The sequence below is a fragment of the Scyliorhinus canicula genome, chromosome 26, assembly GCF_902713615.1.
Source record: "Scyliorhinus canicula chromosome 26, sScyCan1.1, whole genome shotgun sequence".
Lineage (NCBI taxonomy): Eukaryota > Metazoa > Chordata > Chondrichthyes > Carcharhiniformes > Scyliorhinidae > Scyliorhinus > Scyliorhinus canicula.
The window spans coordinates 8,420,998-8,447,800 of NC_052171.1; the positions used below are offsets into that span (position 1 = coordinate 8,420,998).

General features: G+C 46.8%; 1 protein-coding gene across 1 annotated transcript; it reads right to left on the bottom strand.

The window, feature by feature from the left end:
• LOC119957328 (dickkopf-related protein 4-like) lies at window positions 1-26,183 on the bottom strand. The gene is made up of 4 exons (XM_038785219.1): window positions 25,901-26,183; window positions 21,034-21,184; window positions 13,813-13,980; window positions 1-3,503 (listed from the first exon to the last, which is right to left on the bottom strand). The coding sequence occupies exons 1-4, from the start codon at window positions 26,015-26,017 to the stop codon at window positions 3,250-3,252; spliced, it is 690 nt and encodes a 229-aa protein (XP_038641147.1). The 5' UTR covers window positions 26,018-26,183; the 3' UTR covers window positions 1-3,249.
• Between the last annotated feature and the right edge of the window lie 620 nt (window positions 26,184-26,803).

Consider the following 26,803-nt stretch of genomic DNA (forward strand, 5'->3'; position numbering starts at 1 on the left):
AGGTACGTTATTGTTCTCTTATTAGAATAAAAAAATTGGGTCTCACCCCCCACAACCCAACGATGTTCAGGGTCGGTAGATTGGCCACACTGAATTGCCTCTTGATTGGCAAAAAATGAATTGGGTACTCTAAATTTATTGTTCAAAATAAATAAATAAATAAATTGCCACTCAATTGGAAAAAAAAAATAATTGAGTACTCTAAATTTATTTTCATAACTCGCAAAAGACTTTCAAACATGATACTTATTGTATTGGAGCAACATGTCACTGGGATTTGAAGGAGAACTCCATTTTGGAGCTGCCAATTCTCTCAACTAACTGCCAATTTTCATAATCCACCAGAAACTAACCATAGTAATGGTAAAGGGCAAAATAAGCTTTGTGACAGGAGAGGGACCTCAATTTTAATTAAATCTGAGGAGAATAATTGGCAATTTTGGCGTTTGGGTGAAAAACCCCAGTAATCTTCGAGGTTGTTAATTAACTGATCGTTGTTCTGGTTTAAGGAGTTGTTTGTGAACACTTCTGTAAGGTTTGCCAATCTGGCGAGCTAGTAATCCAATTATTTACTAGTATCTTTTAAGTGTTCACTCATTTTAACTCATTTATAATATACACAGAAGCTTGTGCATATGAATCCAGCCTTTCTCAAAACACTTCAGAAAATATTGTGAAGATCATCTATTAGGGGACTGTCCTTCACTACAGGAGATTGCTGCAAGACTTCCTTGAAATGGGTGTTAAACTGTAGCTGTACGAGTTTGAAGTGCAGAATTCTTGGTTACATGCCATACAACATTGGCACTGACCTGATGTATGACTATGGATAGATCCTGCCCAGCGTGGCAGGAGATAGATTAGAAATGGGACAAGCTATTCTGCAATTTGTTGAGATGTTTGCTCTTTTCAATCCATGACCATTACCTGCTGATTCACTCAGAATCCAGGACTACCACTGAGCTCCATTTGCTTTGGTGGAAGGTGCATTAAAAATGTATTCTTTCGTGGCAAGTGAGCATCACTGGCAAGGCCAACAATGCCCTTGAACTGAGCTACTTGCCAGACCATTTCAAAGGGCAGTTAAGAGTCAACCATGTTGCTCTATGTCTGGAGTCAGAAGTAGGCCAGACCAGGGAAAGATGGCGGATTACCTCCCCTAAAGGACATTAGATGAAGCACCAATTTGCCCTGGTGGGACTGAATAGCTGTACTGCATCTATTACATCTACATTTAAGGTCCTTTACCTGTGTAATATACATCTTATCATGTAACGTGTGTTACAACCATTTTCAAACATGTGTAACATCTAATAATATGCATCATTGTACAATGATAATGTTGGTGCCGCCCAAGTATTCTTACAAAAGACCGCAAATTCTTTTTGATTTTTTGTTTTTAAATAGCGTTTCACCATACTGGGCACATCAATTGCACTAAACAATAAAATCATGGAGTCTTTGTAATGCCGTCCAAACACTTATGCTTTCCTCCAGGGAGTCTATGCATACCCAGATCTCAGTAACTAATTAGTCATATTGGAAGCTGCATTTATCCGTGAGCTTTGCCCTAAATCTTATTTTGAATAGTGGGTTATTGTAAATCAGCACCTTGTGTAAATACATCTCCATTTGCCACTTGGGTGGGGAAGGATTGACTGCCATGGGCAGATCATGGAGGGAGGGGACGTCGGCGGGCAAAGCTTCTCAAGCAGCTCTACTGCATCTGCTTCCACCGGCTGCCTGGCGGACAATATACATGGTACAACTGAGGAGGGTGTAAAGTGAAGAAGTACTTGGACTTGAAGACCTCTCAGACGCTACAACTTCACAAGAGGCTTGGGAGAAGATCACCATGTTGGCTCAGGGCTGAAGAATGCAGCAGTAAAAAGGTGGCACAGATTTAAAGTTTGGTGTGTGAGCGAGAGACGGGATGTGAAGAAAAGGATCGGTGAATTCTTGGTAAATTATCTTAATTGTTTTTGCTGTGATGTCAGTCCGATATTGTTAATGGAGTTTCAGCAAATTAACAAGACAATTTACACAATTTAAAGTTTTGTGGCATATTTTTCCTTGATCCAGAGCAAAGTGGATGCTAAACATTTAAAGGATGGTAGTCAAACACTTGACATATGAGTCCAAAAAAGCACAGTAAAAAAAAAAATCACCCGATCTCGGTGTGCTTCACAATCTCAAAGCTTCCATAATTGTGGAAAATTTTCCAAAATAATCCTAAATTAAACTTAATTCTTTACTCACAGGGAAATTTGCACTGCTGGTTCTTTTAGTTGCTGAGATCTGGCTATGCATCCTTGAAAAACATTACAGCTTCACAGTCGAGAGAAAATAAAGAGCACTCAGTGTTACAGTTGCAAAATGCAGGCCGACAATCATATGAAAGAGACAATGCTTCACTTGTCGACCCTGCACCAATTCTGTCAGAGTCCCACCTGAAACATGAATTTGGCATTTCTCAGTTCACATGTTAACTGACCTGCTGAACATTTCCAACATTTTGTGCTGTTATTTTCACACTTTGAGCGTGTTTCAGGAATTAAAAGCAGTTTCCTGCTCCCACCTTCCCAAGCTAGGTGCCCATTGAGGCTTTCACCTTAATAGTCTTTATTAGTGTCACAAGCAGGCTTACATTAACACCCAATGAGGTTACTGTGAAAAGCCCCTAGTCGCCACATTCCGGCACCTGTTCGGGTACACGGGGAGAATTCAGAATGTCCAATTCTCGACAGCACGTCTTTCGGGACTTGTGGGAGGAAACCGGAGCACCCGGAGGAAACTCACGTACACATGGGGAGAAGGTGCCGACTCCGCTGTTTATGATTCAGATTGCTTTCGACATACAGCTTGTGTTTGGAAGGGAGCAATGTTGAATGGTACTGCCGGACGATTTTCTGGATTCAAATGACCACCGTGTGAAACTGTCATTTACTGAAATACTGCATTGGTTGGTCCTGACCTAAACCTTGTGTTCTCTGTTACTTGTTCTTGAGACTGGGACATCATCATTGTACATCAAATACTTAATTTGACACAATCAGCTAACATTTCTTCCACCATGCTACACTTTACAGAGCTTGTTTTAATACCTTTTGTGTCCATTTTGATGCATGGGGTGCTGCATTTTATTTTTTTTTAAATTGAATTTACTTTAACTGGTGCAAAAGCTGATCCTAGTAATTTGTGATGTAATCAAACAGAGTTCAGACTGGGGGGGGGGGGGGGGGTCTCTCCCTAGACACGTTGGCAGACCCGTAGCCTGGAGTTGCTTTGCGACCTGCCTTGGTTTTGGTTACGGCAGGCTAATCCCGGGCCACAGTCGCATCGCTGGAAGATCTCTGGCCCCTGTGGGCCTTCCTTGCGACCCCGTTTCGAGCAAACCTGCCCGTCTTTCAGCACAGGCCGACAAATCTTCGACCAGAAGTGACGAGCACAGCAGAATCCAGCAGAACAGTCTGATGTTCGCAGGCAGGTCTCTCCTTCCAATGCTGCAACATATAAGAGAGTATTTCTTATCAGTATATGGAACAAATATGGAGCAGGTCATGGGAAAGAATTTCCCCTTCCACCTGCCCCAGACAGTGTGCAGTTCATGTATCAATCAATGCCAGCTATCTGTACAGTACACTGACAGAAAAAAGGAATTATTCCGTTTGGAAATCGTATTATGGTTTAGTTTATGTCAACTCCTGAACACAAAGTACATACCAAGTGAAATAGAACAGTTCACTGTTAACTCATTTATCAAGCTTTATGTTTCCAGTGTCAGCTACTGAAACTTTACCGTAATAATCTTTATTGTTACAAGTAGGCTTATATTAACACTGCAATGAAGTTACTGTGAAAACCCCTAGTCGCCACACTCGGGCACCTGTTCGGGTACACAGAGGGAGAATTCAGAATGTCCAATTCACCTAACAGCACATCTTTCGGGACTTATGGGAGGAAACCGGAGCACCCGGAGGAAACCCACGCAGACACGGGGAGAACGTGCAGACTCCGCACAGACAATGACCCAAGCCGGGAATCGGACCTGGGACCCTGGCGCTGTGAAGCAACAGTGCCAACCACTGTGCTACTGTGCCGTCCAATACTCCCTCTGACGACAAAGGATCTCACTGCACTTTTTTTCTGAGCATACATCAAGCCACCAGTCATCTATCTCACTGAAGTTCATTTTGTTATTTTACATTGCACCATGAACAAGGTAGAATATCTTCAAATCCTCCCAAATGACACTCTCAATAGTTCACGGCCCCTTTTAACTTATCCAAATGAATTTCACTTACATTTCATCTGGCAAAGACATGTATTTTTCTATAGCTTTAGAGCATAATTTTCCAATATTAGGAAAGAAGTTGCATTTATGTAGCTCTGTTTTAATAAAAAAGCTTGGAAGTCCAAAGATATGTAGATTAGGTGGATTGGCCATGCTAAATTGCCCCTTAGTAACCAAAGATGGGCAGGTTAGGGGAATTGGCTGTGCTAAATTACCCCTTAGTATCCAAAGATGGGCAGGTTAGGCGGATTGGCCGTGCTAAATTACCCCTTAGTAACCAAAGATGGGCAGATTAGGGGAATTGGCCGTGCTAAATTACCCCTTAGTAACCAAAGATGGGCAGATTAGGGGAATTGGTCGTGCTAAATTACCCCTTAGTAACCAAAGATGGGCAGGTTAGGGGAATTGGCTGTGCTAAATTACCCCTTAGTAACCAAAGATGGGCAGGTTAGGGGAATTGGCCGTGCTAAATTACCCCTTAGTAACCAAAGATGGGCAGGTTAGGGGAATTGGCTATGCTAAATTACCCCTTAGTAACCAAAGATGGGCAGGTTAGGGGAATTGGCCGTGCTAAATTACCCCTTAGTAACCAAAGATGGGTAGGTTAGGGAAATTGGCCGTGCTAAATTACCCCTTAGTAACCAAAGATGGGTAGGTTAGGGAAATTGGCCATGCTAAGTTACCCCTTAGTAACCAAAGATGGGCAGGTTAGGCGGATTGGCCATGTTAAATTGTCCCTTAGTGTCCAAAGATGTGTAGGTTAGGTGGGGTTACGGAAATGGGCCTGGGCCTCTTTCGGAGGGTCGGTGCAGACTCAATGGGCTGAATGGCCTCCTTCTGCACTGCAGAGATTCTATGGATTCTGCCTTGTATATAAATCTTTGTCAAACTTGAGCGTGTATGTGTGTCATGGTTTAAATGCAAAGCACTCACTCGGAAGTGAGACTGACTCATTTTAGTTTGTTAATGCAGCTCACCAGCAAACCTTCATTAATTTAAATTGTTTACAATTATTTTCACTTTCGTAGAAATTTCACTCCGTATGTTTCCCCATGTTAACACCGAGAAATGGCATTGTCAGCCTGCCCCGCTGTTTATTCCAGTGAGATTGGAAATAAATACTTCAGGAATGTGCTGGCAGTACCCAGGAGAGGACATCTTCACAAACGCATTAGCAACATCACAGAGGAATTATTTTCTTGAGGTTAGGTCATTCTAGAACTGGTCTATGAGACATGCTTGCAACATCTGCTATAGCAGGTAAATAGCCTGGGAACGACCCTACAGTGAAAATGAAGACTCCACGATTAAATATTGCACGATGAAAAGGTAAGAACATTGTACTCGTATCTCTGTGGTGATTTTTGTATTTTAAACTTCTCAAGCAGCAGCAATTTGTTTGACCCTAACTGTGACCAGAGAAAGGGCGGCATGGGTGGCGCAGTGGTTAGCACCGCTGCCTCATGGCGTCAAGGACCCGGGTTCGATCCTGGACCCGGGTCACTGTCCATGTGGAGTTTGCACATTCTCCCCGTGTCTGCGTGGGTCTCACCCCCACAACCCAAAGATGTGCAGGGTAGGTGGATTGGCCGCGCTAAATTGCCCCTTAATTGGAAAAAAAAGAATTGGGCACTTTAAATTTATTTTTTAAAAACTATGATCGTAGATGCACTACTGCAAAATTGACATGTCGGTAGATTGAGGAGTAGATACGAGAGGTTTCAGTAACCTGAGGTTAATTCTATTTTAGCAGAATTGCATGTTTGACCTACAAATCAGTGTTACATATGAGAAATGAAAAAATGAAATTAAAATTGCTTGTTGTCACGAGTAGGCTTCAATGAAGTTACTGTGAAAAGCCCCTAGTCGCCACATTCCGGCGCCTGTCCGGGGAGGCTAGTACGGGAATTGAACCGTGCTGCTGGCCTGCTTGGTCTGCTTTAAAACCCAGCGATTTAGCTCAGTGAGCTAAACCAGCCCCTATTAAAGAGTCTTGCCTATCATCACCCTCTAGGTCAAAAATATGTTTCTTCATCGCCTCTCTCCTCCTTCTAGCACTTATTTTTAATTATGGGCTGGTTTAGCTCAGTGGGCTAGACAGCTGGTTTGTAATGCAGAACAAGGCCAGCAGCGCGGGTTCAATTCCCGTACCTGCTTACCCGAACAGGCGCCGGAATGTGGCGACTCAGGGCTTTTCACAGTAACTTCATACTTGTGACAATAAAAGATTATCATCATCTATGCCTCCTGGTTATTGACCTCTCTGCTAAGTGAAATACAATTTCCTTATTCACTCTATCTATGCCCTTCATTGTACACCTCAATTCATTCTCCATCAGCCTCTTCTGTTCCAAAGATAAGAACCCCAGTCTAACCAATCATACCTCAAGCTGTGCTCTAACTAGTGATGTATATAAATCCAGTAAAACCTCCCTGCTCTTATAATCTGTTGCAGCCAAGAAATAAATACACTGCCAAGTGCTAACCACAGGAGTAATGATCTTTTAATTATTCAGTCAACCCACGCTAGATTCAAGCCCAATGAACATTGTCACAGAGCAATGATCTAACTGGGAATTTATATGAAAGAAATGTTTTGCCAACCTCTCTAATTGAGGAAATTAACCAACTTTTGTTTGACTTAGAGATATGAACAATTTGGGTCTAAACTATTCAGAGCTCCCAACAAATCACAGATTCTATCTGCGTGGAGTTAATGTCCACTTGGGGCTACAATTAGCCTGAATGCTTGCGCACTAGGGAGCAAAAAAACCAAGGTTCTCAACAACGGTCACGATCCAGAATTTAGCATAGAGTGAGAATAGGATCCGACTCAGCTGTTGGAACATCCTGCTGGCATTCAAATGGGCATATGGATGAATACCAGATGCCAATTGTTGATCATGCAACAGTGCCTCCACGGAAGACAGCGGAGTAGAGTTTCCACTGGCTCTTCCCATCTGTAGAAGATGAGAGGAAGCCCCCAGCAGAATAGCGTACGACAGGAGATTAGGAATCTCCCTACCCCGACAGCTTTTGCCAGTGTCTTTTGGGAGACAAAGGAAGACAATTGGCCACGGTGGAGCCAACAGGAAAGCTCTCTTTTCAGAAGAACAAATGCCTGATGCAGCCAAACTCAAACATTCCCATTTCTGGTTAAACGTACAGTGTTGATCAGGTTTGGTACTGATTGCATATCTGTAGCATGCTTTCACCCATCCACTATACAGATCGATAAGCAACAATGAGAGCTGGGAATTGATTTTGACACTGTACAGACGTATCATCTGATTGTCCTCTCCACCAGCAGGTGGATTAAGTATACGGGCCACCAGATTTGAGTCTTTGACCATAAACCAGGCAGCAATTTATTTAGCAGGGAATAGCTAAATGGACAGTGCCCAATTCAACATTGTGTAGTCATGGTAATTTGCAAATTTTACGACCAGCTGCCTGAAAATGGTTGCCAATGTTTAAAAAATGAATTTATGGGATGTGGGCATTGCTGGCTAGACCAACGTTGATTGCCCATCCCTAGTTGCCCTTGCAAAGGTGGTGGTGAGCCATTTTCTTGAGTCGCTGCAGGACGTGTGGTATAGATTCACCCACTGTGCTGTTAGGGAGGGAGTTCCAGGATTTTGGCCCAGAGACAGTGAAGGAACGGCCGATATATTTCCAAGTCGGGGTGGTGAGTGACTTGGAGGGGAACCTCCAGGTGGGGGGTTCACAGGTATCTGCTGCCCACAACAGTAGTAGCCATGGGTTTGGAAGGTGCTGCCTCAGGAGCCTTGGTGAGTTGCTGCAGTGCGTTTTGTAGATGGTACACTCGGCTGTCTCTGTGCATCGGTGGTGGAGGGCGTGAACGTTTGTGGTACGGGTATTGAACAAGCGGGGCTGCTTTGTCCTGGATGGTGTCAAGCTTTTGAATGTTTTTGGAGCTGCAGTCATCCAGGCAAGTGGAGAGTATTCCATTTCCCCGAACAGGCGCCGGAATGTGGCAAACTAGGGGCTTTTCACAGTAACTTAAATGAAGCCTACCTGTGACAATAATCGATTATTATTATTATACACTCCTGACTTGTGTCTTGTAGATGTTGGGACAGGGTTTTGGGAGTCAGGAGGTGAGTTACTTGCCACATGATTCCTCACCTTTGACCTGCTCCTGTAGCCAAGTATTTATATGGCTGGGTCCAGTTCAGTGTCTGGTCAATGGTAACTCCCAGAATGCTGTAGTGGGAATTCAGTTATGGTAATGCCGGTGAATGTCAAGGGGCGATGGTTAGATCCTCTCTTGTTAGAGACGGTTATTGCCTGGCACTTGCGTGATGCGAATGTTATTTGCCATTTGTCAACCCAAGCCTGGATGTTGTCCAGGTCTTGCTGCATTTGGACATGGATTGCTTCAGTGTCTGAGGAGTTGTGAATTGTGCTGAACATTGTGCAGTCATCCGTAAACATCCCCACTTCTGACCTTATGATGGAGGGAAGGTCATTGATGAAGCAGCTGAAGATGGTTGGGCCTAGGACACTACCCTGAGGAACTCCTGCAGTGATGTCCTGGAGCTGAGATTATTAACTTCGAAAAACCACAACCATCTTCCTTTGTGCCAGGTATGACTCCAACCAGTGGAGAGTTTTCTCCCAGATTCCGATTGACTCCCATTTTGCTAAGGCTCCTTGATGTCAAGGGCAATCACTCTCACCTCACCTCTGGCATTCAGCTCTTTTGTCCATGTTTGAATCAAGGCTGTGATGAGGTCAGGAACCAAGTGACTCTGGTGGAACCCAAAGTGAACATCCATGAGCATGTTATTGCTGAGTAAGTGCCGCTTCACAGTGCTGTTGATTACCCCTTCCACCACTTCACTGATGATTGAGGGTAGACCGATAAGGCAATTATTGGCCAGGTTGGACCTGTCCTGTTCCTTTGTACAGGGCACACCTGGACAATTTTCCACTTTGCCATGTAGATGTCAGTGTTGTAGGTGTACTGGAACAGCTTGACTAGGGGTGCAGCACATTCTGGAGCACAAGTCTTCAGTACTATTGATGGAATATTGTCAGGGCCCATAGCCATAGCAGTATCCAGCGCCTTCAGCTGTTTCTTGATAGTGAATTGAATTGGCTAAAGACTGACGCCTGTGACACTGGGGACCTCCGGAGAAGGTTGGAATGGATCACACACTCGGCACTTCTGGCTGAAGATTGTTGCAAATGCTTCAGCCTTCTCTTATTGATGTGCTGGGCTCTTCCACCATTGAGGATGAGGATACTAATGGAGCCTCCTCACCTAGTGGGTTGTTTAATTGTCCACCACCATTCACATCTGGATGTGGCAGGGCTGCGGAGCTTCGATCTGATCCGTTGGTTGTGTGACTGCATTGCCCTGTCTATTACTTGCTGCTTATGCTGTTTGGCATGCAAATAGTCACCAGGTTGACCCCTCACTTTTAGGTCTGCCTGATGTTGATCCTGGCATGCCTTCCTGCGCTTTTCATTGGACTTCTTGAATCACCTGGACCGTTTGTTCACTGACAACTAGTCCAAGCAACCAGTTAAACCCTAAGTCACAGGCTACTGACCACAGAGATGTGAGGCAGTCATTGACTTTGTCCCCGCTCACAGACCTCAGACTTTGCTGTCAATCAGCCTCATCACCCCAGGCTGGCTCCCTTCTTTAATATATTTTGAGATCCTTTGAAAACATGTTGGAACAAAGGTTAAGAACAAACTGAAGTCCTTTTAATTACATGGATCAGCAGCCATTTGACGCTATCAAAGACTAACAATGTTTATTGAATCCTTGTGGTTAATAAGCTTCAAAATAAAAAAAGTTTAGGCCGTTTAAGGAGCTCACATTAACCAAAAAGGAACAAAACTCCAGTGCACATTGACTGAATTTCACATTCACTACCGGGACCTCTGTACTTCAGTCAACAGGAAACAACGTTTATCCCATCTGTACTATGCCCAACAGTTTAAAAATATCAATGACTAACGGGCAAAAATCCTTTACTTTTGGCAGAACTTCTGGGGTGGCATGGTAGCACCGTGGTTAGCACTGTTGCTTCACTGCTCCCACCTCCCAAGTTTAATTCCCGGCTTGGGTCACTGTCTGTGCGGAGTCTACACATCCGGCCCATGTCTGCGTGGGTTTCTTCCGGGTGCTCCGGTTTCCTCCCACAGTCCAAAGATGTCCGAAATTGCCCTTAGCGTCTAAAAAGATTAGGGGGGTTACAGGGATAGGGTGGAGGCGTGGGCTTAAGTAGGGTGCTCTCTCCAAGGGCCGGTGCAGACTAGATGGACCAAGTGGCCTACTTCTGCGCTGTAAATTCTATGATTCTGGGTGTGCAGTCAAGAGCGAAGCAAAAACCTGTGCTCTCCGTTCGGTTGACAGTCATTGCACCACCTAATTTATTCTCTTCCAACTTGGAGAAGGGAATAAAACAATAACGCAAATCCGTGAGAACCTCGCACTGATCTTTGATGTAAAAGCCAACTTCAATATTATGACGAGAGTTGGAATTGGAAAGAAAATGCATCAGGTCAGTGCCTCTCCGTAAGTGTACATGGAGGTCCTGCCACTGAGCTCTGCTGGCTTGTTCACACAATGTTTAGCCTGATTACCTCATGGAGGTCTCTCCCGTGCAGTGAAGGTTACATTAATAACATGCTTGATTCCATTTAACACGTGGTGAGACACTCAGAAGATTCACCGCACTCCAAAAGCAAATCCTCCACACATATTTAAGAAATTATAAACTTGTGGAATTCATTCTCAAGATGCAGTGGTAAAAGTTGTGGCTTGGGCTATATGCGCACCGCAAGATGCTGCAGCAGTGCTTTGCCTCTGCATTAAATTTATTGCCGAGGTGAATAGGGATAGGAGACTAGCTATGCTGCTCCATTTATCCCGGGCAATTGGAAAGCTAATTTCTAGTTTTCAAACTTGGTTAGTTTTGAAGTTTCCTACGCTCCCCTCCTGCTGATACCAATAATAGCTGGTTTACACACTGTCCCAATAGTCCTCCATTTCTTATCCACTCTTCATATGCAAGCCCAGAGAGTAAGGCTCTTCAACTGCATCACGGTCAATATACTGTGCCCACTGCTGACATCCCCACCTGGCAGATTGTATTTTTAACCGCCCTCCACAGCTAGTCACTTTCCTCTGGATTTTCTGGTTGCATTGTCTTTATTTCTCTTTGCATTAGCTTTGTAAACAAACACTTTTGTTCAGCTCACCTTGTAGGCAACTTTGCAAAAAAAATATGAATAGGAAAGGATTTCAAAAAGATTCAAGAATTTCAAGATTGAAAAACAGCTGTTACCAGACTCCATGGATGGCCCTCTTATGGACTGAACTGATCTTTCTACACATCTTCTCGACAGTTGTAGCACTATATTCCGTATGCTTCATCCGACGTCTATGTCTTTACATTGTGTATTTATCGTATGTTCTATCTTTTCATGTATGGAGCGATCTGCCTGGACTATACGCAGAACAAAACTTTGCACTCTACCTCGGTACACATGACAATAAATCTAAATCTGAATTGGGGCGTTTTAATGGGGCAAAAAGCAGTCGTGTTTTGGGTGCCAGTAGCGGGGTGTTTCTCAGAGCCCGCAGCGCCAAGAACAACCCCACTATCAAACACGACTTTGTATTTTGCGTGGGGCTTCTGTGGGGAACGCCTCTCCAAGGCCGCACTTACTTTCTGCACTGACAAGCTGAGCCCGTGAGGACGAGATCGCGTCAGATCTTGCGAGGCATCTCGTGAGATTCAACAGCCTCGTCGCGTCACTGAGTTGGGCCATTCAATCGTGACCTTAGTCTCCAACGCTCCACGTTTATCGAAGGTGCCTCTCAAGAGTTTCAATTCACCTTGCTCAACTGCAGCCTGTGTCACAGATGCCCATCTCAGACATGGATGGCGACTTGCTCTAAAGAGATGGGCTGCCCCATAATCAACTTATCCAGCAAGAACTTAACCATCGTTAACCTCCTCGCCTCATAGGAGGAAGCCCTTTGTTGACAGGTTGTTTTGTTGATGCTTTTCTGGCACTTGGCCGCAGGTGAAATCATAAAAAAGCAGCACATTCAAATGCCAACGATGTCCTATGATGTGCAGGTTAGGTGGAGTGGCCATTCTAAATTGTCCTTGACTGACCGAAGGTTAGGTGGGGTGGATGGGGGAGTGGGCCTCTTTCATAGACTATAGGAAATATCGGCAAGAATATAGGAAATCTCCTTACCCTCCCCAACCCCCACTTTCCCATTCCCTGCTCTTCAGCATCTACCTTTCCATTCCCTCACTCAGCCTTTCCTGGTTCTCAACATCCGCCTTGTGTCCAAAGTACTGGCTGACCCTTCGCAACATGTTTGGAGATGCCCACTCCCTTGTGAACAATACAGTTTTATCCAGTTTCAAGCATCTTTTCGGGGCTCCATATCCACTTTGCAATGTTTTTCACTGCGGGTTGCAATGCTGACTAAGACGTCATCGTACTTGGGTCTGCCTGGCCAGTAGCTATTAAACCCTAACACGTAGAACACAATTAATCAATTACATTTTCTTGGCACCAAAAAACTGCCACAGGATTGAAACCAAATTCTGTCTTTAGCAATGAAGGAGATAATGAATATTGGATCTCTATGGCGATGAACAAAATTGGTTGGACCTCATTCAAGCCAGATGGTAAGTAATTAAAAGGCCATTGGCATTAAATGCTATCATTATAGACTGCCATAGGGAGAGCATTTCATGTAAGTGCGGAGTTCAAATTCAGCTGTCAGCCTCTGCTTCGTGGTTGCACCTGTGCCTCCGTGTCAGAAGGTTGTGGGTTTAAGATCGATCCTAATGATTTACTTTGATGTACCAAGGGCATGCCGCATAGTTGGAGGATGTCTTTTGGAAGAGGAATTAAATCGAGGACCTGTCTCCCCTCATGGACAGACACGCAAGATCCTGTCACACTAAAGATGAGTGGGGCAGCTCACTTAGCCATATTTACCCTACATTGCTATATCCAATATTACTGAATAGGATTTTCTGGCTCGTTGTGGGACCAGGCTGCCCACCATTTCTATGCCACTTTGTCCCTGCATTGCAACAATGCTTGATTGGCTGTAAGCATTTTGGAATGTCTTGATCGCACCTCTGGATGTGGACGGTGCTTTCCAGCTGTTACCTTTTGCTGTTACAGGTTTCAAAAGAGAAGCCATTCAGGTGGAATGGGTGGGTGGGAATGCTCAAGTATTCTGCCAGCGTCTAAAAGTACATTTAACACAGGCTCCTGTAATACTTGTCAAACGACAAAGCGGGTTATCTCTATTATCTTGAGCAGGGGTAAAGCACTCCCCAGTGACCACGGATGTGTGCGGATCTTAGCTCTCCAAAAGCTTCAATGTAATATGATTATTTAACCTTGGGGCATGTCTGGTGTTGAAAAACTCCAGTAACGCTGAAGTGGCACAAGTCAAAAGTAGGCAGCTAGAGATGGGCACACCCATTTACCTTTGCTTATTTGTGCTTTGTTGGGCTTCTCCTTTTGATTCTTCCGCCGGGTTTCCTTAATTTTCTGAGTGTTGGGTTTCTTGGGCCTCTTGCCCCCCTTTGTTTTCCGTGACCGTGTAGCCTCGGATGGCGTCTCCGCCGCCTGCCCTTCCGATCGTGTGCACACATCTAAAACGAGGAGAACAAACGTATGTGTCAGAAAATGCCCAATGCCCCCTCCCCTCCTCCCAGCCCTCACCTTCCCAGGGGACCAATCTGCTCAGGCGATTTCAATACACCACCACGAGTTGTGTTCACAAGATGGGAAGGCTTTTGAAGCGAACTTTATTGTGTGACACTTAACAGTGCGTGGTGTAGACTTACGCAGGATGCAGCTGTGTAAAAAAACAGTGCCTCAGGCGAGGCGGGGGAAGGAGGTTAAGATTAAAGATACTTTTCAAAGGTGTATTCCCAAGCAGATTTCTGATGAAATGTGAGCGGAGTTAAAGATTCTCAACTTTATACAGGACTCAACTTCACAAGGGAGACAGCCAATTTCCTGTTGGATGAATAACCAGACTGGCCACAAAAATTGCATTCAGGTATTACAAGTGTTCACTCGCAATAATTTGCTCCATATCCAGTATCATCAAGGCAAACTTTTCATGTCGCAGTGCTCTTTTCCCTTGTTGTTGATCTATTTTTTAACACCCATTCTCCCAGTCAAAAAGCAGCTGCCCACTTCACAAATCTCTGCTAGTGTAGTAGATGGTCAATACATTCATCCTTTCCCCGGAGCCTTCCGTTCTCATTCCTCTCTTGCTCCTAAAAACTCGTCCTGCACACTCTTCCCCATCTATCCTGCATCTACATCACTGCTTTCCGAGGGTGGCACGTGGCGCAATGGTTAGCACTGGGACTGCGGCGCTGAGGACCCGGGTTCGATCCCAGCCCCGGGTCACTGTCCGTGTGGAGTTTGCACATTCTTCCCGTAACTGCGTGGGTTTCACCCCCACCCAAAGATGTGCAGGCTAAATTGCCCCTTAATTGGAAAAAAATAAATAATTGGCTACTCTAAATTAATTTTTAAAAAGGGGGGAAAAATCACTACTTTCCAAGGGTTCAATCTCTTGACCTCCTCCGACCCCCCCCCCCCCCCCTTCCTCCAATTGTCTTTAAGCTTTTCCAAACTTAACATGAACCTTTTCATCTTCTCTTCCTCCTTGTGATGAAGCTATGTCTATCTGACCTCCCCAACAGACAATTAAATGCATGGTCCGCTGTTCCACTGATAAATACATCGCTACGCACTCAACTCTCAATTTGATGGTAAACCAGCAGGGTGGGACAAGTAGCACTTGCAGGTAAATCAGTGCGTTGTAATTATCTCTCCCCTGCACCTCCCAACCCACTAGGGGTGGCTTGCATTGACAGGGAAGTATAAATACAATGTGGAGAATTTGCATTGACACCATAAGGGTGAATTAATGCATTTATAAAAGAAACAATCTCAGGAAGTTGATGCAGATGTTTGATTCTAAATGTCTAATTTTCATCCCACTGTGTATTTTATGTTTTTAGAGATTTCAAATTTTGTATAATGTCTCTGCAGAACCTGACATTCTCCCAATTGCTGAAGCATTGATAACTTGATTTACCAATTGCACTGAGTGTTTGAGACTGTTTTTCACTTCTGACGCCCGGCAAAATATAAGTGCACCTGAGCAATTCCTGTGATTGGAAAGGCGAAAGGAAACCGCTGTCTGAATTTGGCAAGAAGTCTTACGACATCAGGTTAAAATCCGCAAGTCTGTTTGGAATCACTAGTTTTCGGAGCGCAGGTGGCTCCATGGTGGATGAAACAGAGACGGGTTCCCAGCTGTGAACTCCGACGACGACATTTTTTTTTTTAAGGAAATTATTTTCGGAGTTGATTCTTTTTTTGGTTCCCACTTCAATTTTTCACTTGCGCTCCGAAAGCTAGTGATTCCAAACAAACCTGTTGGACTTTAACCTGGACTTTAACCTGGTTATAAGACTTCTTGAGGGGCATAGACAGAGTATTTAGTCAGAAGCTTTTGCCCAGGGTAGAGCGGTCAATTACTAGGGGGCATAGATTTAAGGTGCGAGGGGCAAGGTTTAGAGATGTGAGAGGCAAGTTTTTTTTTTTTACACAGAGGGTAGTGGGTGTCTGGAACTCGCTGCCGGAGAAGGTGGTGGAAGCAGGGACGATAGTGACATTCAAGGGGCATCTTGACAAATACATGAATAGGATGGGAATAGAGGGATACGGACCCCGAAGATATTGGGCGGTATTCTCCGCTCCCGATAAAAATCGGGATGGCCGTCATGGAATCGGCTGAGGTTCACAACAGTCTCGGGGCCCGCTCCCCGCACCTAATTCACCCCCACCCGGGGGGCTAGGAGCGGGCCCCCGTCGTTCCCGGCTGCGACCTCGTTGCGCCGGAAATTACGCGGAAACGGCGCTTTTATGATGTCATCCGCGCATTCGTGGGTTGCCGGTTCAAACCCGCGCATGCGCGGATGACATCAGCGCGCAGACGACACGAACCCACGCATGAGCGGTGCCGTCTTTCTCCACCGCCGCCTGGCAAGACGTGGCGGCTTGATCTTGCCAGGCGGCGGAGGGGAAAGAGTGCGTCCGTTTTGGACGCTGGCCCGACGATCGGTGGGCACCGATCGCGGGCCTGTCCCCTCCCGAGCACAGTCGTGGTGCTTCTGTCCAAATCGGGCCCCTAGATGCCCCAAACGAGCATCTGGCGCCCGTTTCACGAATGCAGCGACCAGGTGTGGTTGCTGCCGTGGTGAAACGGGCGTGAAGGGCTGGCCGCTCGGCCCATCGGGCTCGGAGAATCGCCGTTCGCCATGAAAAATGGCGAGCGCCGATTTTTCCGAGCCGGGGGGGGGGGGGGGGGGGGGAAATCGCTGGGGGCGCCAGGGGGGCGCAAAAAATGTCGGGAGGCCCTCCCACGATTCTCCCACGCCACATGGGGAGCGGAGAATTCCGCCCATTAGTTTAGATGGGCAGCATGGTCGGCGCAGGCTTGAAGGGCTGAAGGGCCTGGTCCTGTGCTGTACTTTTCTTTGTTTTTACTGTGCCCACCCAAGTCTAACGCCGGCATCTCCACATCATGAATTTAGCACGTTAAGATTGATGTGCTTTAAAATCAGACCCTTGCTGCGTACTTTTAAAGCATTATTATCCCTAGTCACTCTGCGTCTAGGCAGTTTGTATTTCAGCTACGTAGCAGAGGCCAGAGTCCCCTCCCTCCTAATCCCATTGAAAGCTTTGGACTCCAGTGTAATAGAAGGCAGGGGGAACTCCAGTGCTCCAGCCAATCAGTTATATCACAGAGCTGATTGCTCCATTCCTTCAGCTCAGGAACCAGAGACAGCAATAACATTGTCATTTTATCCTCACTGGGAATCAAAGCCGGCATCTTCCCAGAATCTGCATTTATCTGTTTGCAGTCTATTCAAAAGAGTCACGTGCTTTCCAGGACCATGTTAGAAGAAGATTCTTTACCACATGCCGAGGGACATGCTTGCTTCTCAATTCAGAAACTTAACTGGACCAACCAAGTATGCACTGTGGCGACAAGAGCAGACTATAGGCTGGGAGTAAAATCGCCTCCCGACGCCCCAAAGCCTGTCCGCCACCTAGAGAACGCAAGTCAGGAGTGTGATGGAATATTCTCCACTTGCCTGGATGAGTTAAGCTCCAACAACACTCCAGAGGTTCGGCAAAAAAGGCTTGCTCGATTTTGCACCCCATCCACCAGCTTAAACATTCGCTGCTTCCAGTGGTGAAGCAGGGTTAACCACCTTCAAGAAGCAACTCACCAAGCCTCCTTCGACAACGCCGTCCAGGCCTGTGACCACTCAGAAGGTCATACATATGGGAACACCACCCCCTTTAGGTTCCCCTTCAAGCCTTGTAACATCCTGACTTCGAAGTATTTTGGATTTATTTATTGATTAACATGATGTGGGTGTCATTTATTGCCCATTCCTAATTGCCTTCGAGAAGATGGTGATGAACAACTGCAGTCCGTGTGGTGTAGGTACATCCACAGTGCTGTTAGGGAGTGAGTTCCAGGATTTTGACACAGCGATAATGCTGGAGCGCCGATATATTTCCAAGTCAGCAGGATGTGTGTCCTGGTGGTGGTGACCCAAGGTACTGGTGTTGGTCCTTCGCTATCGCTGGGTCAGCAACCTGGAACTCCCTCCTTATCAGCACTGTTGTTGTACCTACACCACATGGACTGCAGCGGTTCAAGCAGGGCTCAGCAATACTTTCTCAGGGGCAATTTGGGATGGGCAACATATACTGGCCATGAATGAATTTTTTTTTAAATGAGAGCGGAGACCGAAATGCCAGAGATTGGAGTTGGAGTTGCAGATTGCCTTGTTTCTTCAATTGGTAAGTCAGGATCAGAACATGTGGACATGATTGGCTGGGCCCCTCCCACACCGCTCACAGCTATCCCCCACCCCCTCAAAGAGCCGCCCCATCCTCGCCTTTGTTAAGTGCATCCTGCACACCACTTTTAATCAAATCAACCCCAGCCTTGCACACGTGGTGGCGGCGTTAACCCTTCACAGCACCTCACACCATAATCCAACACCACTCCCAACCCTTCCTCCCACTTGGTCTTTCTTGCAAAACCTCACACCTGCATATAACTGAAGCCTCCCTCACTCTGGAGCCCATACTTCACCCCCTGCTCCTCCAAGCTTGCAACCCCCCCCCCCCCTTCAAAAACAGATCCCTCATCTCTTTACTAAATATCATTTTAAAACTTTTTTTTAAACCTGTACCTTGTACCAGAATAATAATCTTTATTGTCACAAGTAGGCTTACATTAACACTGCAATGAAGTTACTGTGAAAAGCCCCTAGTCGCCACGCTCTGGCGCCTGTTCGGGTACACAGAGGGAGAATTCAGAATGTTCAAATTACCCAGCAGCACATCTTTTGGGACTTGTGGGAAGAAACCGGAGCACCCGGAGGAAACCCACGCAGACACGGGGAGAACGTGCAGACACCGCACAGACGGTGACCCAAGCCGGGAATCGAACCTGGGACTCTGGCGCTGTGAAACGACAGTGCTAATCACTTACTAGTTGAGGAACTCTGTGGACTCCAGTTTTTAGAAGAATTCCTTGCTGTACAGGTGCTCTGTACAGTACCTGTGTTTGAGAAACCTTGGTGTTTTAAACAGATCTCTTCAAGCGAGATGCAGCAATTTTAAAGTCAATTGCTGTACAGTATTCCAGACTGTATGGTGTACAGTATTTCAATTTTTATATTGATTTTTCTGGGCTAAAGGTTGTCCCTCACAAACCGAACTCTGACCTTCACATTGATTCCGATGAGAAACCATGTTTCACTTAATGTGGTGATTTTCACGAACGCAACCACCACACGAAGTGAGGACAGCCTCCATTCACTTTGAGTATGCTTGATGATGGAAAACAGACAACAAACTTAAATCATGTACAGCATTGGCCCGGCTGAACACAGAGGTTGACTTTTGATTTTGGCATCTGCCCCGATCCTTTGAACCCTCTGAAGAATTCTTGAAAGCCAAATTCACTGTACACCTGAGTTTGCCTACATCAAAGGGACATGTAACAAGTAAGACCTCATGGTGTAACTGTTGCTGAATTCTTTGAAAATAGCCTGTTCACATCAATGATTGTGGTTGCTTACTTCAAAGATACCTCTCTCAACCGAGACTTCCTGATTCAACTGCTTTTGAATCCTTTGAGAAGTAGGTTAATTAATCCCCTTTCTATCGGATAATTAATAGATCCCTTTGCCTCCGCATAAAGAGCCCACTTGTGGCTGATGCCCCAGTCATTTATCCCATTGCACAAGAATGTCTTGCTGATAATACTCAGAAATCTGAAGCAGAAGATAAGCTCCTCAGTGGCCCACAGCTGACCTGTTTATCTCGGCTAACCCATGCTCCAAGAAACAAGGAAGTTCAGGCATTTACCTGCCAAAGTGGCCACTTGAAAGGCAGATTGAGGGTGTGCTTCATTGTCAAGGAGGCAGTGCTCAGTTATACCTAAGAGCTTGGTTCAGTAATAATAATAATCTTTATTATTGTCACAAGTAGGCTGACATTAACACTGCAATGAGGTTACTGTGAAAAGCCCCTCGTCGCCACACTCCGGCGCCTGTTCGGGTACACAGAGGGAGAATTCAGAATGTCCAATTCACCCTAACAAGCACGTCTTTCGAGGACTTGTGGGAAGAAACCGAGGAAACCCACGGAGACACTGGAGAAGGTGCCGACTCCGCACAGACAGTGACCCAAGCCGGGAATCGAACCCAGGTTCCCCAGCGCTATGTAGTAACAGTGCTGACCACTGTGCCGCCCCGGTACTGAGGCATTGTGATGTAGCTCAGTAGACATTCCAAGTCCATTCCCCCTTCAACCGTGTAAGTGGCAGATCTGCTGCACTATCTGCCTTTAACTTCCATTCTCCTTCTGCCAGCTAGTGGTTGCTGTCTGAACTGCCGTTTCTTGATATTTTCCTCGCTCTTAAAGAATTCCACTAAAAAGTCAGAGCAAAAGGCCTCCATCAGTGGTTTCGTAACCCACCAATTCTGTGCTCGGCAGGAGATGGAGCCAGTGAATTTATTTCCCTGCCTGTGGGTGAATTTGGTCGACAATCAGTTTGATGGAATGGGTCCATTCCCTCAATCTCCGGGGCATCATTTCAAAAGTGCATCTTGAGCAAAACATTGGTTGGGTGTGTGGCCCTCAGCGAACAGTGAGAAGAGAACACCGACTTGACTTTCTGTCGAGGGGTATGGGGAGCGGGCAAGATTGTGGCATTGAGGTAGACCACCTGCCAAGATCGTGTTGAATGGTGGAGCAGGCTCGAAGGGCTGAATGGCCTACTCCTGCTTCTATTTTCCATGTTCCCATGAGCTGGGGCACTGATGTTCAGACGGAAATGGGTTACCCCAGCTTCAAACTAATGGCAATCAGAAAATCCAGCCAGTTACCCAGTAGTGACCAAATATTACTATTCGACACCAGCATTATTTGGGATTGTCCAGCTTTACCACAGAAGGAGTGACGCATGGCAAACAGCTGGAGTCAGTTTGGTCTGGAGTGCCGTCAGGCTGTAATACAAAGTGAGCCTACTTCACTTCACCATAGCACAACAGTACAGTTTGGTGAAATGTCACACTTACCGTTTAAACAGTGGCTTCCTGAGCAGCACATTCCATCCCGTTGGCACCTCCTCCGTAGCCCCCTGCAAACAGAGCAGATGGGTTGCTCAGGACGGGAAGTGAGGCAGAACCGACCAGGGCCACAATCAGGATCAACCAAGCATCGAGACTCCTGAAGAATGAATCAGAGACATGGAATCAGTGAAACTCCAAAAACATTTGTGGTTAATGCTTGTGTGGGCAGTAATGCAATGCAGGAAAGAGAGTGGAGGATCCTGCAGCATTGATGAAACAGTAATAATAATCATCTTTATTATTATCACAAGTAGGCTGACATTAACGCTGCAATTAAGTTACTGTGAAAATCCCCTTGTCGCCACACTCCGGTTCGGGTACATAGAGGGAGAATTCAGAATGTCCAATTCACCTAACAAGCACGTCTTTCGAGACTTGTGGGAGAAAACCGGAGCACCCGGAGGAAACCCACGCAGACACGGGGTCATACCTTGTCCCAATGCACCTGTGTTGGCCTGAACCAACAACTGGTTCCCCTATTGTTACAACCCAATCTGACCTACTTGAACATACTTCTGTTTGTAGGTTGTGGACAGCACGGTAGCATGGTGGTTAGCATAAATGCTTCACAGCTCCAGGGTCCCAGGTTCGATTCCCGGCTGGGTCACTGTCTGTGCGGAGTCTGCACGTCCTCCCCGTGTCTGCGTGGGTTTCCTCCGGGTGCTCCGGTTTCCTCCCACAGTCCAAAGATGTGCGGGTTAGGTGGATTGGCCATGCTAAATTGCCCGTAGTGTCCTAAAAAGTAAGGTTGGGGGGGGGGGGGTTGTTGGGTTACGGGTATAGGGTGGATACGTGGGTTTGAGTAGGGTGATCATGGCTTGGCACAACATCGAGGGCCGAAGGGCCTGTTCTGTGCTGTACTGTTCTGTGTTCTATGTCACTCACAACTGATTGAGCTACCCGTACTCTAGTACTGTCCCATAGGTTTGATTAGTGTTTAATGGAATAATGAAAGGAGAGTTTTACTCTGTATGTGACCTGCACTGGGAATGTTTGATGGGGTTAGTGTAGAGGGAGCTTTACTCTGTATCTAACCCCGCGCTGTACCTGTCCTGGGAGTGTTTGATGGGGACAGTGTAGAGGGAACTTTACTCTGTATCTAACCCCGTGCTGTACCTGTCCTGGGAGTGTTTGATGGGGACAGTGTAGAGGGAGCTTTATTCTGTATCTAACCCCGTGCTGTACCTGTCCTGGGAATGTTTGATGGGGACAGTGTAGAGGGAGCTTTACTCTGTATCTAACACTGTGCTGTACCTGTCCTGGGAGTGTTTGATGGGGACAGTGTAGAGGGAGCTTTACTCTGTATCTAACCCCGTGCTGTACCTGTCCTGGGAGTGTTTGATGGGGACAGTGTAGAGGGAGCTTTACTCTGTATCTAACCCCGTGCTGTACCTGTCCTGGGAGTGTTTGATGGGGACAGTGTAGAGGGAGCTTTACTCTGTACCTAACCCCGTGCTGTACCTGTCCTGGGAGTGTTTGATGGGGACAGTGTAGAGGGAATTTTACTCTGTATCTAACCCCGTGCTGTCCCTGTCCTGGGAGTGTTTGATGGGGACAGTGTAGAGGAAGCTTTACTCTGTATCTAATGCCGTGCTGTACCTGTCCTGGGAGTGTTTGATGGGGACAGTGGAAAAGGAGCTTTACTCTGTATCTAACCCCGTGCTGTACCTGTCCTGGGAGTGTTTGATGGGGACAGTGTAGAGGGAGCTTTACTCTGTATCTAACCCCGTGCTGTACCTGTCCTGGGAGTGTTTGATAGGGACAGTGTAGAGGGAGCTTTACTCTGTATCTAACCCCGTGCTGTACCTGTCCTGGGAGTGTTTGATGGGGACAGTGCAGAGGAAGCTTTACTCTGTATCTAACCCCGGGGAGTGTTTGATGGGGACAGTCCCAGGGCATGCCCCCATGGAAGTTAAAACCACTAGTCTGAAAGAAAACCAGTCGGCCACATGAGAGTTCTGCCAAAGATATCCAGGCATGCTGAGGAAGGAGTTGGGCTTCTTACAGTTTCTACTCAATTGAGCGAAGATGGAGTTCTTTTTAGGATTTGGTATCACCGAAAGATATGAGAGTTAAATAAAATTCATGAAATCACAACACTTTTGATATCTGTCTTCAACTGGCAAATGATGGAAAGTACCAGCCATTAGCCAGTCGATACAAAGCTTCTGGCTGGGGCACGTCAGGTAGCAGTGCTTTCTAAGGCAAGGTGATCTGGCAGACCTTGACTGGCGGCAGCCGGGTCCATTAGATGATGATCATCATTAGCAGTGCTTTTTGTTTCAGGACGGGACGATAGTAAAAGGCTCCAGGCAATAGAGTGGAGGTGTAAATCTGTACAGCCAGTAGGTGGTGCTCTTTGTACTGATTCAGAGTGGTGACTTGACAGCAATGCAATGATCGAATATAACCCCATCTCCTAGCCACAGTCACCACATCCATTCAGTCAAACCTCCCACACTTACACCGATCGTGATATCTCAACAGTTTAACTCAGTGTGTGTGTGTGTGTGTGAGCGATTGAGCAAAAACCAGGAGCTGGTTTAGCTCACTGGGCTAAAGCGCTGGCTTTTAAAGCAGGCCAGCAGCACGGTTCGATTCCCGTACCAGCCTACCCGGACAGGCGCCGGAATGTGGCGACTAGGGGCTTTTCACAGTAACTTCATTGAAGCCTACTCGTGACAATAAGCCATTTTCATTTTTTAAAACAGTCACCTCAAACATTTTCAGAGGCAGGTTGCTGGCTGCTGGGGGAGACACATTCTGGGGGAGGAACGGAGGCAAGATGAAGCACATTGATCTTTCTTTTGCTCGCCGGCCCTGTCTGTTACTCTCCGGCCCCTGCTCGCCCTGTCCCTCTGTGTGGCTGTGTGTGCCTCACGTTCAGACTCTGCTTCACTTCAACCAGCAAAACCCAGGATGCCCAAATCGACAATCCCACAATATTGGGGTCAATGTCAGGCTCAGCTCATTCGGAATGAAGTGGACGAACATCCCCCCCCCCCTTGCTCCTCGAGACTCTCAGAAGCTTGGGGCCATGTTGCTGTCAGTTCCTGAACGGGCGATGGAATCAGATGGCGGGGGAACTTGTATATTACAGGAGGTGGGGAATGGGGGTGGGGGGTGGGGGGGGGGGGGGGGGAAGAGGCAGGACATGGGTTCTGGCATGATCATTCCGTGGATTGCAGTTGGGACATCCCAGCTGCGGATACCTCTTTGGGAGAATTCAACAATTGGGGAATTCACAATCAAACAAAGCCAGCCTTCAGAAATGTAGAACAGTTCCAAGTGTTTGTGGAATTCTCTCATTCTCCCTCATCGTGAATATCACTGCCATCTTCTACAGGTCTGGGTGCCCTTATGATTCACAATCAAAGAAAGCCAGCATAAATTCATTGAAGGCAAATCCTGTCTGGATTGAATTATTTTTGACGGTGGTAAGCTAAGGTTGATCAAGGTGACACAGTAGATGTTGTATATGTAGAAGGCATTTGGCAAAGTAACACTCAGGTGACTTATTAACATGGGTCAAGCCCATGGAATTAATGGGAGTGTGGGTGCAAAACTGACCAGTGACAGGGAGGAAACAGGTTGGGGCAGCAGGTTTTTCATTCTGGGTGGTCGTTTGAACTCCGGACATTCCCAGGGATGGGAAGGACTTCTGAGGAGAGGTTGGGAAAGTTCTGACTTCACCTTGGTTTGTTAAAATCATTGGGCAAAGATTCAGGGGAATGGGGAGAAAGGTTTTCACCCGGGGAGTTTGGGGGAATTGTTCTACCTGGAAAGATGCAGGCAGCTGATTCCATGTTTTAGAAGGGAATTGGAGGAACTGACAGGGCTATAATAAAACAGGGGTTAGGGGCTGTTTATTGGTACGGTGCGCCTGGCTGGTTAGAACAACAGCCAGAGTAACCACACACCTTCACTTTAGAGCGAGGAACCCAGTGACACCCCGCTAGCAGGGTGCAGAAGGCACCCTCTGCCTCCACAACGCACCCACAACCCTCATGCCATTAAACCCACCCACCCAGAACTCGCTGCACCCTCCTCTGGGGCTGATTGCAAGGCTGGCTGGCTCCTCTGAGATTCACCCACATCAAACCACTTAGCCAGTATCCTTAACCCCCCCCAATACCTCCTGAGCACGACTGGCCATGAGTACCTCGGTTCATGATCCACAAACTGGTGACTTAACATTCCAACCATATCTGGTTCACACCCATATGGCTGTGATTCCAAAGCTTTGGGGGTGGGGGCAACAAAGCTCTAGCAGTCCTCAGTTCAATAATTGGAATAAAGTTTGATTGAGACAAACTCACTTCCTAGCCCCCTTAGGAAGACCCAGCTCCAGATTTTCAGCAGCAAACCACAATTCTCTTTCGCAAACCAACTTGATATTGGTGGGGCTACCAGTTCTGATTTCACAAAAACGAGTTAAAGGCGACAGGGGGGAGGTGGATTTGAGACCAGGAAGAGATCAGCCCTGATTTGATTGAATGGTGGAGCAGGTTCGAGGGGCTGAATGGCCCACTTTAGTGCTCCTAATCCCTGTGCTCCGATTTGACTGAGAGCCCAGGACTGGTGCTTCACGTTGTCAATGGAGAGGAGAATTAGGAGAAGATGGGATTTATCTTTGGAGTTAGTGATGGACAGGATTGGGATAGGCATTCCATTGAGGTGAGGATTCGAGACAGGAGTCACACACCATTGCAGTTAGCATGAACTCAGGTGGAGTGCAGGCATTCCCAGCCCCTTTTCCTGTGGATTTGCAGAGGGGGTTCCCCAGCCCTCCCTCCAGCACCCTGTGACCTACCTGCTTGGTGGGAGCCTGTCCAATTTCAGCCGAGCTCCTGATGGTGTTTGAATCCAGTACCAAGGCACTGAGGGCTCCGAAGAGGCAGCACAGGAGGAGGGTCACCGCGCAGCCCATGACCCACAAGTGGTTACAAGGGGGAAACAGAAAGCCAGCGAGGAGCAGAAATACCAGGTCACAGGGAGGCGAGGCAGAATGCAGAACGGTCCCTTACTGAGTACTGATGCCTTGAGCACAAGCTCCCCCTGTCTCTCTCCCGGTGAAATGGGATAGCCCTTTTTTATAGTCCTGCAGCCCTCCCCTTTCTGTGACGCGCGGAGGTGCTTCCCTTCAAGCCAGCAAGGGACAAAGTAACTGTTTGAACTGCTCTTGAAACGAAAGTGCTTCCGAATAGCTGAATGGGCTTTTCATCACCCACACGCACATCACAAAGCGCAAGATTTAATCCAAGTTCTTCCCAGCAGCTCCCCCCCCCCCCCCCCCCCCTTGACTCTACCTGGAAGAGCAGCCAGTCTGGAACAAGGCAAATTTGAGCTTCAAACGCTGGTGCGGTCTCAAGAGTGCTGGGATTAAATAGGGGGGGAGATAGAAAGGTGTCAGATGTCCTTCTGGGACTTGTCAGCCTTGGGAGGAGGTAACCCACCGTCCTTGAAAGGCGAGAGGAGTTTCCAAGGCTCCACAGAGGTGGAGACACGCCTGGGAATGACAAAAGCAGGGAGGTCATGTTGGGAGTTGTGTAGCACTTTGGGGGTGCTGTGTGCAGTTGTGGTCACCACAGTATAGGAGGGATGTGATTGCACTGGAGGAGATTCACCAGCATGTTGCTTGGGATGGAAGTTATGAAGGGAGGTGGGATAGGCTTGTGTTGTTTTCGCTGGAGAAAGACTGAGGGGTGACCTGATC